The sequence below is a fragment of the Haliotis rubra genome, unplaced genomic scaffold, assembly GCF_003918875.1.
Source record: "Haliotis rubra isolate DU_JTF1 unplaced genomic scaffold, ASM391887v1 Scf110, whole genome shotgun sequence".
Taxonomy (NCBI): domain Eukaryota; kingdom Metazoa; phylum Mollusca; class Gastropoda; order Lepetellida; family Haliotidae; genus Haliotis; species Haliotis rubra.
In genome coordinates this window covers 144,553-158,339 of record NW_025765004.1, presented here as the reverse complement: position 1 = coordinate 158,339, position 13,787 = coordinate 144,553, and the positions used below count along the sequence as shown (strand labels likewise).

The 13,787-nt window shown below is 42.1% G+C and overlaps 1 protein-coding gene across 2 annotated transcripts; it reads left to right on the top strand.

Moving 5' to 3' along the window:
- The first annotated feature begins 10,233 nt into the window (after positions 1-10,233).
- Positions 10,234-13,440, top strand: LOC124285863 (tyrosine-protein kinase receptor Tie-1-like). 2 transcript variants are annotated; one of them, XM_046722152.1, is made up of 4 exons: positions 10,234-10,548; positions 11,114-11,137; positions 11,651-12,468; positions 12,843-13,440. In XM_046722152.1, the coding sequence occupies exons 1-3, from the start codon at positions 10,524-10,526 to the stop codon at positions 12,283-12,285; spliced, it is 684 nt and encodes a 227-aa protein (XP_046578108.1). In that variant the 5' UTR covers positions 10,234-10,523; the 3' UTR covers positions 12,286-12,468; positions 12,843-13,440. The 2 variants fall into 2 exon arrangements, with proteins under 2 accessions (XP_046578108.1, XP_046578100.1); XM_046722144.1 differs by having other exon boundaries at positions 10,237-10,548; positions 11,648-12,468.
- The last annotated feature ends 347 nt before the right edge of the window (positions 13,441-13,787 follow it).

The window sequence follows — 13,787 nt, the reverse complement described above, 5'->3', positions numbered from 1 at the left end:
GGTGTAGATGTCTCCTGTAGTGAGCGTGGGTGTATCGTGGATGGGGTGGGGTCACTTTGTAGTGATGGTGATGTCTCCTGTAGTGACAGTGGTTATGTCCTCTTGTAGTGGCATGGTGATGATGGTCTCCTGTAGTAGTGGCACGTGGTCGGTCTCTTGTAGTGATGGTAAGATGGTGGGTGATCGTGTGGTGGTGGTGGTGGGGTCTCTTGTAGTGATGGTGATGATGTCTCCTGTAGTGACGTGGTTATGTCTCGTGTAGTGATGGTGGTGAGGTCTCTTGTAGTGATGGTGGTGAGGTCTCTTGTAGTGATGTGGTGAGGTCTCTTGTAGTGATGTGGTGAAGTCTCCCAGGTTTTGATGTTATTAGGCAGTGTTTTCAACAACAAGCTTTGGTCCAGGCCGAAGGTGCATGCTGTCCCCCGTTAGGGTTAACCTGCAGTTACCTGCACTAACCCACCACTTAAACCCTCATTAACAACCAGCAATTCTTCTACGGATGTGTTAGATCTTAGTGTCACTTTTTGCAATACAATGAGAACACAACACAACGTTAACTTCATGTTGCAATAATGGAACCATTTAATACGCAACTGTTTATACAGAGGATATAGTCTACATGTATACTGATGATAATGTAACAATGGTCAAATAGACAATTCCTCCTGACTAACGAACGAAATGAAACAAGACAAACATATGTACAGACATACATCAGCAAAAAGACATATTTTGATGTAAAACCGCTTCAGAAATAGTATTGATGATCATAATGCAGTGAGCCAGAATACGAGCAATTTGTACACAGCTATAAATACACTTATTAGCAGGCCGAACAGCATGCAGATATGGTCAGAAATGGCTCTCGATTGAGAAAATGAATAAAATTAAATACACACATACTGATGATTGATGTTTGACTGTGTAGATGTTTACCTACAGGTTTTCACATGCGTGCAAATACTCGTGCATTATGTATGCCTATGCATAAATATTTGATAGTGTTGATGTACAGGTACCATGTGGTTTTAACAATGTATAAACAAGCAACACGTCGCCATACATTGGAAATAGGACATTGCCAACATCATTTTTTTCTTTCTTCAATATTTGGTGAGAATTCAAGATTGGGATCTTCTACGTATACATTCCACATCATTAGTTAGATATAGTCGAGGTAACCCACATCGACTCACAATTCAGACCCAGTCAAGGTAGGTTAACCCACATCGACTCACAAGTCAGATCCATTCAAGGTAGGTTAACCCACGTCGACTCACAAGTCAGATCCATTCAAGGTAGGTTAACCTACGTCGACTCACAGAGTCAGATCCAGTCAAAGTCAAGGTAGGTTAACCCACGTGGACTCACAAGTCAGATCCATTCAAGGTAGGTTAACCTACATCGACTCACAAGTCAGATCCAGTCAAGGTAGGTTAACCCACATCGACTCACAAGTCAGATTCAGTCAAGGTAGGTTAACCCACATCGACTCACAAGTCAGATCCAGTCAAGGTAGGTTAACCCACATCGACTCACACAGTCAGATCCAGTCAAGGTAGGTTAACCCACGTCGACTCACAAGTCAGATCCAGTCAAGGTAGGTTAACCCACATCGACTCACAAGTCAGATCTAGTCAAGGTAGGTTAACCCACATCGACTCACAAGTCAGATCCAGTCAAGGTTAACCCACATTAACCCACATCGACTCACAAGTCAGATCCAGTCAAGGTAGGTTAACCCACATCGACTCACAAGTCAGATCCAGTCAAGGTAGGTTAACCCACATCGACTCACAAGTCAGATCCAGTCAAGGTAGGTTAACCCACATCGACTCACAAGTCAGATCCAGTCAAGGTAGGTTAACCCACATCGACTCACAAGTCAGATCCAGTCAAGGTAGGTTAACCCACATCGACTCACAAGTCAGATCCAGTCAAGGTAGGTTAACCCACATCGACTCACAAGTCAGATCCAGTCAAGGTAGGTTAACCTACATCGACTCACAAGTCAGATCCAGTCAAGGTAGGTTAACCTACATCGACTCACAAGTCAGATCCAGTCAAGGTAGGTTAACCCACATCGACTCACGACTCACAAAGTCAGATGACTCACACAGTCAGATCCAGTCAAGGTAGGTTAACCTACATCGACTCACAAGTCAGATCCAGTCAAGGTAGGTTAAGTCAGATTCAGTCAAGGTAGGTTAACCCACATCGACTCACAAGTCAGATCCAGTCAAGGTAGGTTAACCCACATCGACTCACAAGTCAGATCCAGTCAAGGTAGGTTAACGACTCACACAGTCAGATCCAGTCACACTCACAAAGTCAGATCCAGTCAAGGTAGTCAGATCCAGTCAAAGGTAGGTTAACCCACATCGACTCACAAGTCAGATCCAGTCAAGGTAGGTTAACCCACATCGACTCACAAGTCAGATCCAGTCAAGGTAGGTTAACCCACATCGACTCACACAGTCAGATCCAGTCAAGGTAGGTTAACCCACATCGACTCACACAGTCAGATCCAGTCAAGGTAGGTTAACCCACATCGACTCACAAGTCAGATCCAGTCACAGGACTCAGGTTAACCCACATCGACTCACAAGTCAATCCAGTCAAGGTAGGTTAACCCACATCGACTCACAGTCAATCCATTCAAGTAGGTTAACCCACATCGACTCACAAGTCAGATCCAGTCAAGGTAGGTTAACCCAACCTCACAAGTCAGATCCAGTCAAGTCAACTCAAAAGTCAGATCCAGTCAAGGTAGGTTAACCTACATCGACTCACAAGTCAGATCCAGTCAAGGTAGGTTAACCCACATCGACTCACAAGTCAGATCCAGTCAAGGTAGGTTAACCCACATCGACTCACAAGTCAGATCCATTCAGATTAACCACATCGACTCATAAGTCAGATCCAGTCAAAGGTAGGTTAACCTACATCGACTCACAAAGACTCACACAAGTCAGATCCCTACATCAAGGTAGGGTTAACCCACGTCGACTCACAAGTCAGATCCAGTCAAGGTAGGTTAACCCACGTCGACTCACAAGTCAGATCCATTCAAGGTAGGTTAACCCACGTCGACTCACACAAGTCAGATCCATTCAAGGTAGGTTAACCCACGTCGACTCACAGAGTCAGATCCAGTCAAAGTCAAGGTAGGTTAACCCACGTGGACTCACAAGTCAGATCCAGTCAAGGTAGGTTAACCTACATCGACTCACAAGTCAGATCCATTCAAGGTAGGTTAACCCACGTCGACTCACAAGTCAGATCCATTCAAGGTAGGTTAACCCACGTCGACTCACTGAGTCAGATCCAGTCAAGGTCAAGGTAGGTTAACCCATGTCGACTCACAAGTCAGATCCAATCAAGGTAGGTTATCCCACGTCGACTCACAAGTTAGATCCAGTCAAGGTGGGTTAACCCACGTCGACTCACAAGTCAGATGCAGTCAAGGTTAACCCACATCGACTCACAAGTCAGATGCAGTCAAGGTTAACCCACACCATTTCACGAAGAACATAGTAAATTACACATCCACATACTGGTATCCTTCCTAACTGCTCAAAGTTCTCTAATGCCTCTCAAACGCTTTTACATAGTAAATTGTTTGAAACGCACGTACAATATCCATTTGTACTTTGAAGTATTGTATTTTGTCACAGCAGTATTCCAACCAGATATCATATGGCGGCAACCTGTATGCCTTAGTGTAGCATCATACTCAAACCAAACACTGTCTGTTGGGATGTAGCACCGCACCCAAGTCATGGCCTCGTTGCCGCATCAAAACCAAACCATGACCTGTATGTTTGGGTGTAGACACTCACCCGAACAATGGCCTGGGTATCATGTATACTACGTATCAAAAGTTTAGACTCACTAGTGTAAATGTTGCCACTTACTTCAGTCAACTGTTCTAAACTACATTTTGCAAAATATCCAATATAGTTTAAGGGTACTGTTTACACATGAACTGATGTATTGTAAAACAAATTCGTAACGTTGAAAAGATTATTGTAATGAATTCAATAAATGAAGAAACTCAGTGAAAATTGGTGAATTCTTAACAAAACTTTACACCAAAACGCAGCTGTTCACATGCACGATATTTGCACATGCTTTACAGCAATTTGGTGCATGATCCTCGTGCAATTCATCTGCATAAGGTTTGCAGTTGGTTCCCCAAGTTAATGGAGAGATTCATCTTTGATGTAACCACACATATATGCATAACATATAGTGAGTGCTTTAAGTAAGTCTAAACTTTTGAAAGGTAGTATATATTCATAATCATGGACGGAGGCCATCGTGTGGAGGCATCTTATCATGGTCTGGCTGCCCTGGTGTAAAACTGTACCCAAACCATGGCCAACTCTAATGATGTATCGTCGTTCATTAACTATTATCTGTGTGTCCTGGTGCAGCGTCATATCCGAATCGTGGCCTGGCTGTCCTAGTGTAACATCATACCCTATTTATAACCCTAGATTGAGACCATAGTGAAAGAGTAACGCTGTCAAGATGTGAGTATACATCATTCTTTAATCTATGAAAGAACAGATAAGTTAAACAGTCGTCTCCTATATTTGCGTTTGGCTTTACTTTCTTGTTAATGCTAACTAAAGACAAATGTCTGCTTTCGTTATTGTCATTTATAGTATTGTCAACGCGTATATGTGTCGACAGTGGAACTAGTTCAGAATTAAGACCAACAATACGTTGACAAAGACGAAGAAATAGTTGAGTCCAGACTTCTTTAGTTGGCTATACAATACATGATCAACAAATACACAAGACGCAATGAGCTGGAGTACCAGCGGAGTACCAGCTCAACGTCAGGGCGTTTCCTACGAGCGGCATTATCATGCTCGCGGTCGTCCCTACACAGACAGTCGGAATACCGGCCTGGTGACAATATAGATATGAACATACTAGTATATATAATTATAGACAACAATGAACAGACGAAGAGTTAACAATGGACCGGTAAAGAAACAATAGCACTTCCTTGGACCAGTTGATGTGATGGCGGACACGGCCTAGGGGATGACCAAGGATATGAATGTCATATACAGTACCGGTAATTAATGAAAGTGACAGAGTGGTACGGGTTGGCTGACTGACTGTACAATACGGTAGTTATAAGGAGCAAGAATTCAGATTAGCGTCATATAAATAATTACAATTAAGTCCAACATGGCTTGGCTACATAGTTCTTTGGTCTTTAGAAATATTTGGACGATGGCTGTCCTGAATAAGTCGATATGACAGTATAGTCCTTCCAGGCACACATCATCGATTGTTCAATCCCCATAAAGAAGATCAGGGAGGAATAGACATGTCCTGGAACGTATTAGTGAACATACACTGCCCAAGATAATGTAATGTTAGGGTATAATAATCCAGTGGGTATCCGTTGTAGGAACCGAACAGGCAATGTGGATGGAATTGGTGTGAACGTTCCAGTCAATAAACGCTACAGTGTAGGGGAACAGGTAGTTTGTTGCATGACTGATCATTGCTTGTTCATTCTTTAAAGTTAGAGTAAATATCTTTTGTTTTTAATGGGTTAGATCACTAGTATATTCTTCAAAAAGAGTCAAACTACTTGAATACATAACACTTAATACCTCTGTGAATGTTTGTTGAATGATAGTATGTTTTACAGTCCATTTAGTGCATGGGAGTTGAGCTATAAACACACATGACTTTACGTGGATATCATGCATGATACACTCTTCAAAAAAGAAACGCATAGGTGATTTTGAGAATATTGGACTCATGTAACTGCGGCAAAAACAATACAAATATACTGTTTCTTTCCAAAACGTCATCTTTGTGTGATTGTAAACAGCTTCAGAGCCAAAGTCCCGAACAGAGCGGCATTTTTAACTTTTTACCTTGTTTTTTTTAAGCGTTTGAAGAAATATTGGACAAAACGTTACCAAGAAAAAATGCACAGCACCATGCACGTGCAAGTAAGCGGAAAAGCATTCGGTATCGATCATTATAACAAGCCAAACGTTGTGTTTAATTTTGTCATTCGTTTTTGCCTGGAAAAAGAGGAAATCATCATGCCACGACTGAGTGTCGCCAATCGAAACATCGCCATTATAGGCTGCCTTGAAGCTGGGGAGTCGCAGTCTGCAGTTGTCCGACATTTCAACGTTCATCAGAGCACCATATCTCGCCATTGGGATCGTTTCCTTGGGATCGCAGACCAATTACCTCAAGATCGCTCGAGAAGCGGCCGTCCAAGAGTTACCACCCAAGTCCAGGACCGCTACATCCGGGTTGCTCACTTGAGTCATCGTCTTGCCACAACTGTGGAAACTGCACAAAGCATCCCTGGTTTGAGAAGAATTTCCGACCAAACTGTCAGGAATCGATTGCGTGAAGTGGGGATTCGACCAAGAAGGCCAGTTGTCGCCCCTGTTTTGAGAGACTCCCATCGGCGCAATCGCTTGCGGTGGTGTAGTAAAGTCTGGAACTGAACCTTCGGAATTGGAGGCGATTCAGTGATGAATCACGATTTCTTCTTCACCGGCGAGATAGGAGACAGCGTGTTTACCCTCGGAGAAATGAACGTTTTGCCCGACAGATCGACAGATGCGATGGAGTCAGTGTCATGGTGTGCTGCGATATCCAGCACACAAATATCTGATGTAGTGGTGGTTCGGGGGAATTTGACAGCAAATCAAAGAAGTCCTTGCACGTCACATGCTTCCGATTATGTACCGACAGAGCAGCACGCGTCACGGCCCGCTACATTGCCAATTCTAACGTCAAGGTCTTGCCATGGCCATCCCGATGCCCCGATCTAAACCCGACAGAACAACGTCAACGCCAAAACACGCCTCAGACACTTTGACAACTGACCATCGCATTGCAGGAAGAGTGGGGAAGAATTCCACAAGAGCGACTTCGTCGACTTCAGTCTGTGCCAAGACAGTGCCGAGCAGTAATTGCTGCCAATGGTGGCCATACAAAGTACTGACTTTGACGCCATCTTGTGGACTCAAGTAAACAGAAACACAACAATACAGGCTGCTGTTGTGTTGGCGAACTCTTTGTTGAATTTTCACCTTTCTACCATTGAAATTGCATTCTTCAAAAAATGGCTTATGCGTTTCTTTTTTTGAAGAGTGTAGTATCACCAAGCATTTGCCTGTATGAAAAATACCCAAACTGTCGATTATATTTGTACAAGGAACGCCTGTCAGATCTGTAAAAGGACCCAGTGATTGACATGAAATATTCATGCATTATCCAGGTCATAAATATGGTTACAAGACAGGTGGTACCCATTTCTACATGTATAATATTAAATTAGTAAATCACCTAGCTGTGATAGCTTCCCGCCATATAACGGGGGAAACTGGTTGACATGGTATAGCAAGCAGTGTCACAGTAAGCCTGGGCCATGTGTCAAGGACGCTGGAGGTCGTGTTGTCTCGCGACTTTCAGTGAGTTAACAGTAGGTAGTAGTAAAACATGCCTGGCGTGAGGTGTATTCTGCAGTGAACAAGCCAATCCTCTATGTGAGGAAATTATGATATAGGTATCTCAGCTTAAAGGAAGCATTTTATCTTCCCTGTTTCTTCGAAATTCGAAGCCAGCTTAGACGTGGATATACTTAAGTTTAGAATATGCATTGCTTTACAAATACATTTGATTCAATGTGATGATGCTTAAAACTCTCTACATTGCAGAAGGTAAATGCAGTAAACCCGAATTATGGAAACAGGTTTAGACCCGGTTTAAGGAAAATCCCGGTCTAATTGCGAGTTTAAACCTGAATTGCTATGATGAAAGGTGGTTTGAACTTAATCCAAGTCTAAAACAAAGAAGTTAGACCGAGACGTAAATATTTCATATTATGGAACGTGTTTTAAGTTAGTCCCGAGTTTTCCGTCGCTCCCCGGGAAATCACGAACACATTTACGAAGTTTGCCGATAACCCAGGTTTAACCCTGCTCTGAAGCTGAGTTTTCATTCCAGGACGGTATTAAGAAAGCAGGTTTTGCACTAAACCAGGTCTAAACCCCGTTAAAAACGGGTAAAAATGCAGACCTAGGTAGGGGCAGGTTTACATGCAGGTTTTTAACATGTAACTCCGATCTATCTCTTAAATCAAACGCTGATTCGTTCAGATCAAGAGTGTTCAATAGCCAGAGGGTACTAAAATAACCAAGAAAAAGTATGTAGGCCTACATGTTTATATCTTGTTATTTTGAATATCCTTATTTAAAAAAAAAGAAAAAGAAATAAGTGAGATAATTAGGAAGATGACTTTATTTTCAAAATTACACTTGAAGTTATTTTCGTTGAATCAACTACAACATAACAAGCTCTTAAAATACGGAACAGGTAAAAAAACGGACTTTAAAAATTATGTCATCTTACAGAGCGAGCAAAGTCTATCAAAAATTATGCTGTTGCATGGCAAAAAGACATGGCGTAACCATAACATAACCTACATGACGTTATTGCCGTTGTGGCGCAGTGTAAACATGATACCATCAATATAAACAAACAGTAGTAAATGCACTAGTGTGCATACGATTTCTATGATCATGGGGCAAGTCCATATCTGTGATTTATTGAGAGAAATCTTGTGCAATTATCATATCTCGTTCCCTTATAAACTAGCGTCCAAAAGAAACGCCGCCAAAATAAAAATTATCATAAATTGTCAAAATAATTGCCAATCTGCTGAAAAACGGCTGAAAACACATCCCTCAAACACAACCTGTCTATTCCCAGTGAACAAGTGCACGAGATTTGGATGATTGGTGAGTTAAATGAATTCGCACAGAAAAAATGGAAATTGTGCCCAAAGTTACCCGTATGACATGAGGCGTTATGGTCTGGGGCGGCATTTGTGGGGACCAGAAGACAGATCTCGTCATCATCAACGGTAATCTCACCGCACGTCGTTACATTGACGAGATCTTACGGCTTGTGGTGCTGCCTTACCTGCAACGTCACCCAAGGACTCTGTTTCAACAGGACAACGCCACACATCACACAGCTCGGGGATCACTAGTGACTTCCTCAACACTAACAACGTCAACCTGCTACAGTGGCCAGCGAGATCACCCGATCTGTCTCCAATCGAACACCTCTGGGACCAACTGGGGCAACGTATTCGGAAACGTCAACAGCCGCCATTGACTAGGGACGCTTTGGCAGTTGCCCTGCAAGAGGAATGGCGCCGAATCCCTAATGATGACGTCAGCAGGCTCACATACTCAGTTCGACGCCGCGTTAGAGCCTACATCACTGCAAGATACTGAATCATCCGTGTTGTTCAGGACAGTTTGAGACCTTAAAGACGAATCAGCGTTGGCGATCGATGTGCCTTCAGAACACGAACTGTTTCGTTTTTCTAACTGATAGGTTTCAAGAACTGTTGCTGACTGATTGTGTTTTACAATACAACACTTCTTGTTACCAGAATGTGCTTTTGTTGTGTTTTAGTGAAGAAAACTGTTTGGTGGCGTTTCTTTTCGACGCTAGTTTATATCTGATTTATCCATGCGTATTTATGCAGATACGCATCTTATTTGAGGTCCTGTATACCAAAGGGTAGATAACACTTAGAAAAAAGATTTTTCTTTCACTAAATTATTTTGTAATTGATATTATTGAATAAAATCTACATATGTAACCGCGTCTGACAAAATAGGGTCAAATGACCAAATTTAATACTTGAGATTTTTGGTGATTTGAAATCAGCACCATCAGCACGTTTGAAACGCTACCGTGATGTACCGTTATGTACCGCCATGCAACGTATGAAAACGCTGAGTCAAAAACGGAAATAGGACACTGATTATGCGCAAAAACGGTTAACTATAAAGTTGAAACATTTTAAAGCGGAAAAACTTAAACCCCTAGTCTAAGTTTCAACCAAGGGTTTTGCCAGACCTGCTTTCTATAATATTGTATATTTTAGACCCGGCTAGCCTTAAACCTGGTCTAAGTTAAACCTCTTTCCATTATTCCCCTTCACAGGTTCAAAGCTGATTATAGTTAATGGGTGTGTGCTCAGCGAAAGTGTATTCTCTAGGCAATCGAAACAGATAACACACGTTGGAGCACCCGTATTAAGTATATATACATTGTGATCCTGTAGCAGGGCCATGCGTGGTGGCCCCGTCACTGCACACGTATCTTGTATCTAGATCAAGTAATACAACCTTTGACAAAGGACAACCACATACTGCGTAGCGACAATTCACTGAGCCTAGTTTGGTATTGCATAACGTTTAAGGTGTGGGAGTGGGAGGTAAACTATTTTGTATTGTGATACTTATGTCTATACATAGATGTTATCTCATAGTGCTAACATGTTAACGACTTCAAATGGGACATGATCTATGGTTCTGTTCGGACGCATATCAGAGTCTCTCGGTTATACTGATTCATACGTTCCCCGGAGAATTACGTGACTTCTTCTGGAGGATTCTTTGCATGGAAATACAAAATCTATGTGACCACTAATGGCGAAGGCGATTAAAGCTACATGTGAGTAAAGCAAACAGATAATTCTAAGATTTGTTTATTACAGAAGTCTTAACCTAAGTATTTGAGTTTTTTATGATGACACTGCTACAAAGAGACGTGCATCAGACCGCATTACCCTCGATAGAGGCATACAACTTATTTTCATACCTACATACATACATGCATGTGACGTCGCAGTCGTAGAAAATCGATTTAGTTCTGTATATTGTGAATACAGTGAAGCCTCGTTAATCCGGACGGTTGCGTTTCTCAGTAAATTCGTCCGGATTGCGAATAGTCCGGACTACTGAATCAAGACCCAAGTTGCTTCCCTAAGAATTACAAAAACGACACGAATCTGGATAAAACAAATAAGCATTTAATGTAAAGCCTAATTCATCACATCAATAATTTTACCGAGTGACATCCGCATGTTGATCCGACGTGTCTGATCACGTCCTTCCTCAGCACAGGTGAGGTAATGTCTAACAAGCGATCTATTGTAGTATGCCTTGAATGTCCGAATTATTCCTGCATCCATCGGTTGAATATGAGACGTGGTATTTGTATATACTTTATGTTTCAGGGATCCTTATTGGCCTGTTTTGGGGTATGTATTACTTTTTTACTTATGATAAGTTATCGTTACAAATATATTTATATGTGACATGTTTAGATAAAAAAAAAAAAACAAATACAAGTATACACTCAGTAGCAACTTTTGATCACAACTAATAAGTTACAAATAGCAGGGCGAGCATGTACACTGATAAACTTTCAGACTGACCACTTCTATCGATACTTGTCAAGACAGCAGTAACTTCACGATCTCCTTTAATGAATGGGGCGGGGTTACTGACTGAAGTAGAGGGTTGACATTTAGGGTGGTAAAGGATAACATACCTCAAATAATCTTTCCCTTTCTAATCCTTTTAAGGTTATCTAATCCTGATTTAAGCCAACCATCTTCTGTACTATTGTGAAGTACTATTGTGTCTTTGGTTATATGAATACTAAGATTTCTCAGTACTGAACACAGTCTACGGCTGTACTACAACATCGACTCTTATAATTAGTTGTTGATTCTGCAGCTACTGTCACACATGCAGTTCTATTTCAGTAGTGGATTTATCACACTCGCAACGGTGTGGAGCCAAGTGCCTCAGCTGCGACTACAGCGTGTGTACGGAGTGTGTGTACGGGTGGTACGGCACCGACTGTACAGAGGAGTGTCAAGGATGCTGGTACGGCAAATGTGTTAAAGAAGATGGACGATGTGTCCAGTGCCAACCCGGATATCACTCAAATGATTGTAACGTGCCATGTCCACGTGGCTGCCGTGCAAGTTCTGATGGCAACCGGTACTGTGACCGACACACAGAGAGGTGTCTGGAGGGGTGTGTCCCTGGTCGGTGGGGACATCAGTGTCAGAAACTCTGCCCCGGCAACTGTGATCAGTCCGCATGTCACCAGGACGCAGGAACATGTCTTCTTGGCTGCACCCATGGATGGTTCGGACAGTTGTGTGATAAACCATGTCCAGAAAACTGTCTTCACAATAGGTGTAACTTATTCCGGGGATACTGTGGTCAATGCAAGCCTGGGTACATTGGGGAAAAGTGTGGCCTTTCCTGTACAAACTGTGTTGACAATGTATGTACCTACAATGAATTGTTATCATCCGTTCGATGTACCAAAGGATGCGTCAGAGGGTGGAGTGGGGAGGACTGTTTGACGAGATGCAGCAAACATGCATAGACGAGAGATGCAACATGGATGGCAGCTGCCAGGAATGTAGGAATAGTTACCATGGTGACACGTGCACTGAGAGATGCGCAGATAATTGTTTGAAATGTGATCAGAAGTCAGGATTGTGCACCAAAAGGAGGGAGATACATGTCATTCTTCAAACACATGTTAAAGAAGATGTTACAAATCAGGGTATGTGAATTAATGACCTTTTCCGTTGATAATATATAGCTGATAACTATTGCCGTACATAATACGTAATTTCCCTTCGGAAGAGAATGGTTTTGTTGATCAAGGGGGATTGTTGTAAAACTGACACGGATACTCAAACAAATATTACATTCAGTACCGTTGTTTCTGTCATTTTCACCTGTCCAGCCTAACAGCGTCTTTAAGCTGAAATCATACATATATCTCGCTTTGCCTAATTTCAGAAAACTACAGTGTATAGGAGAGGTACCGAGATATTCCTTGATAAAGTACATCTATATCAAAACTTCATTTTTAGGGCAAAACGTATTGTTATCTTCCAAAACAACAATAACAGTTTCTCTTCTTGATTGCAGGGTGTGTGACGATGTCCCCATCTCACTGGGCGTGGCTGGTGGTGACTATATACTGCCTGTTCTATTAACATTGTGTGTGTGGACACGCTTGGAGAAGACGTGGTGAATACTCCTACTGTTTATCAGCCCTTCTCTTGGTGTTCAAGGATGGTCGATAACAGTTCGGAAATATCACCATTCAGCAGACATTGCGTCAAAGACTGATACCATCTAGACAAAGTACTGGGAATTATTCCTGTAGGATTGACATACGTTTTTTTTCCTTAGTTTACTCATTTAGGCGGACGACGTCGTACAACGAACCGAATCACAAGATGACATACATTCAATGCTAGACACTGTCTCACACTGGGACCAAAGGATTGGAATCCATACTTACGATAAGAAATCTCCAGTGATATATTTGAGCAACATCTCGACCACATTTCTGAACTTCTGAACAGCTGGAGTAAAACTACATGGCGAAAGAAAAGGCTGCTTCGGCTGGACGAGCCTTGGGACAGGTTACCACAGTAACATTGATGCAGATGGTGAGAACACATGTGAAAGAGGCCGAAACTGCATACAACAGTTCAACACGAAGTAGGCCCGCGAGGTTTAGAAACATTCAAATTACAGTGGAAACCTGATAAGTAAAATTCCAAGGGGACTCGCCAAAATTGTTTACTTATCAGGTATTTTACTTATCCAAACCTATAAAAATCTGCAAATGACAACCATATGCATGTATATGTATGCATATGTAACAATGAACCACTTATCAGGGCTGGCCTCCAGTTGTCAGTGTATTGTCAACTGCTTGACCCCAGCGAACTGTAAGCAGGATGTTTGTTTAACTGGAGACTGACACTTGCCCCTCATGTCGGATTATGTGGTGATCGCTATTTTAGTTATCCAGTCTCTTTTGTTAAGTAATTTACTTCCAGGGACCGTGAGAAGACGTTT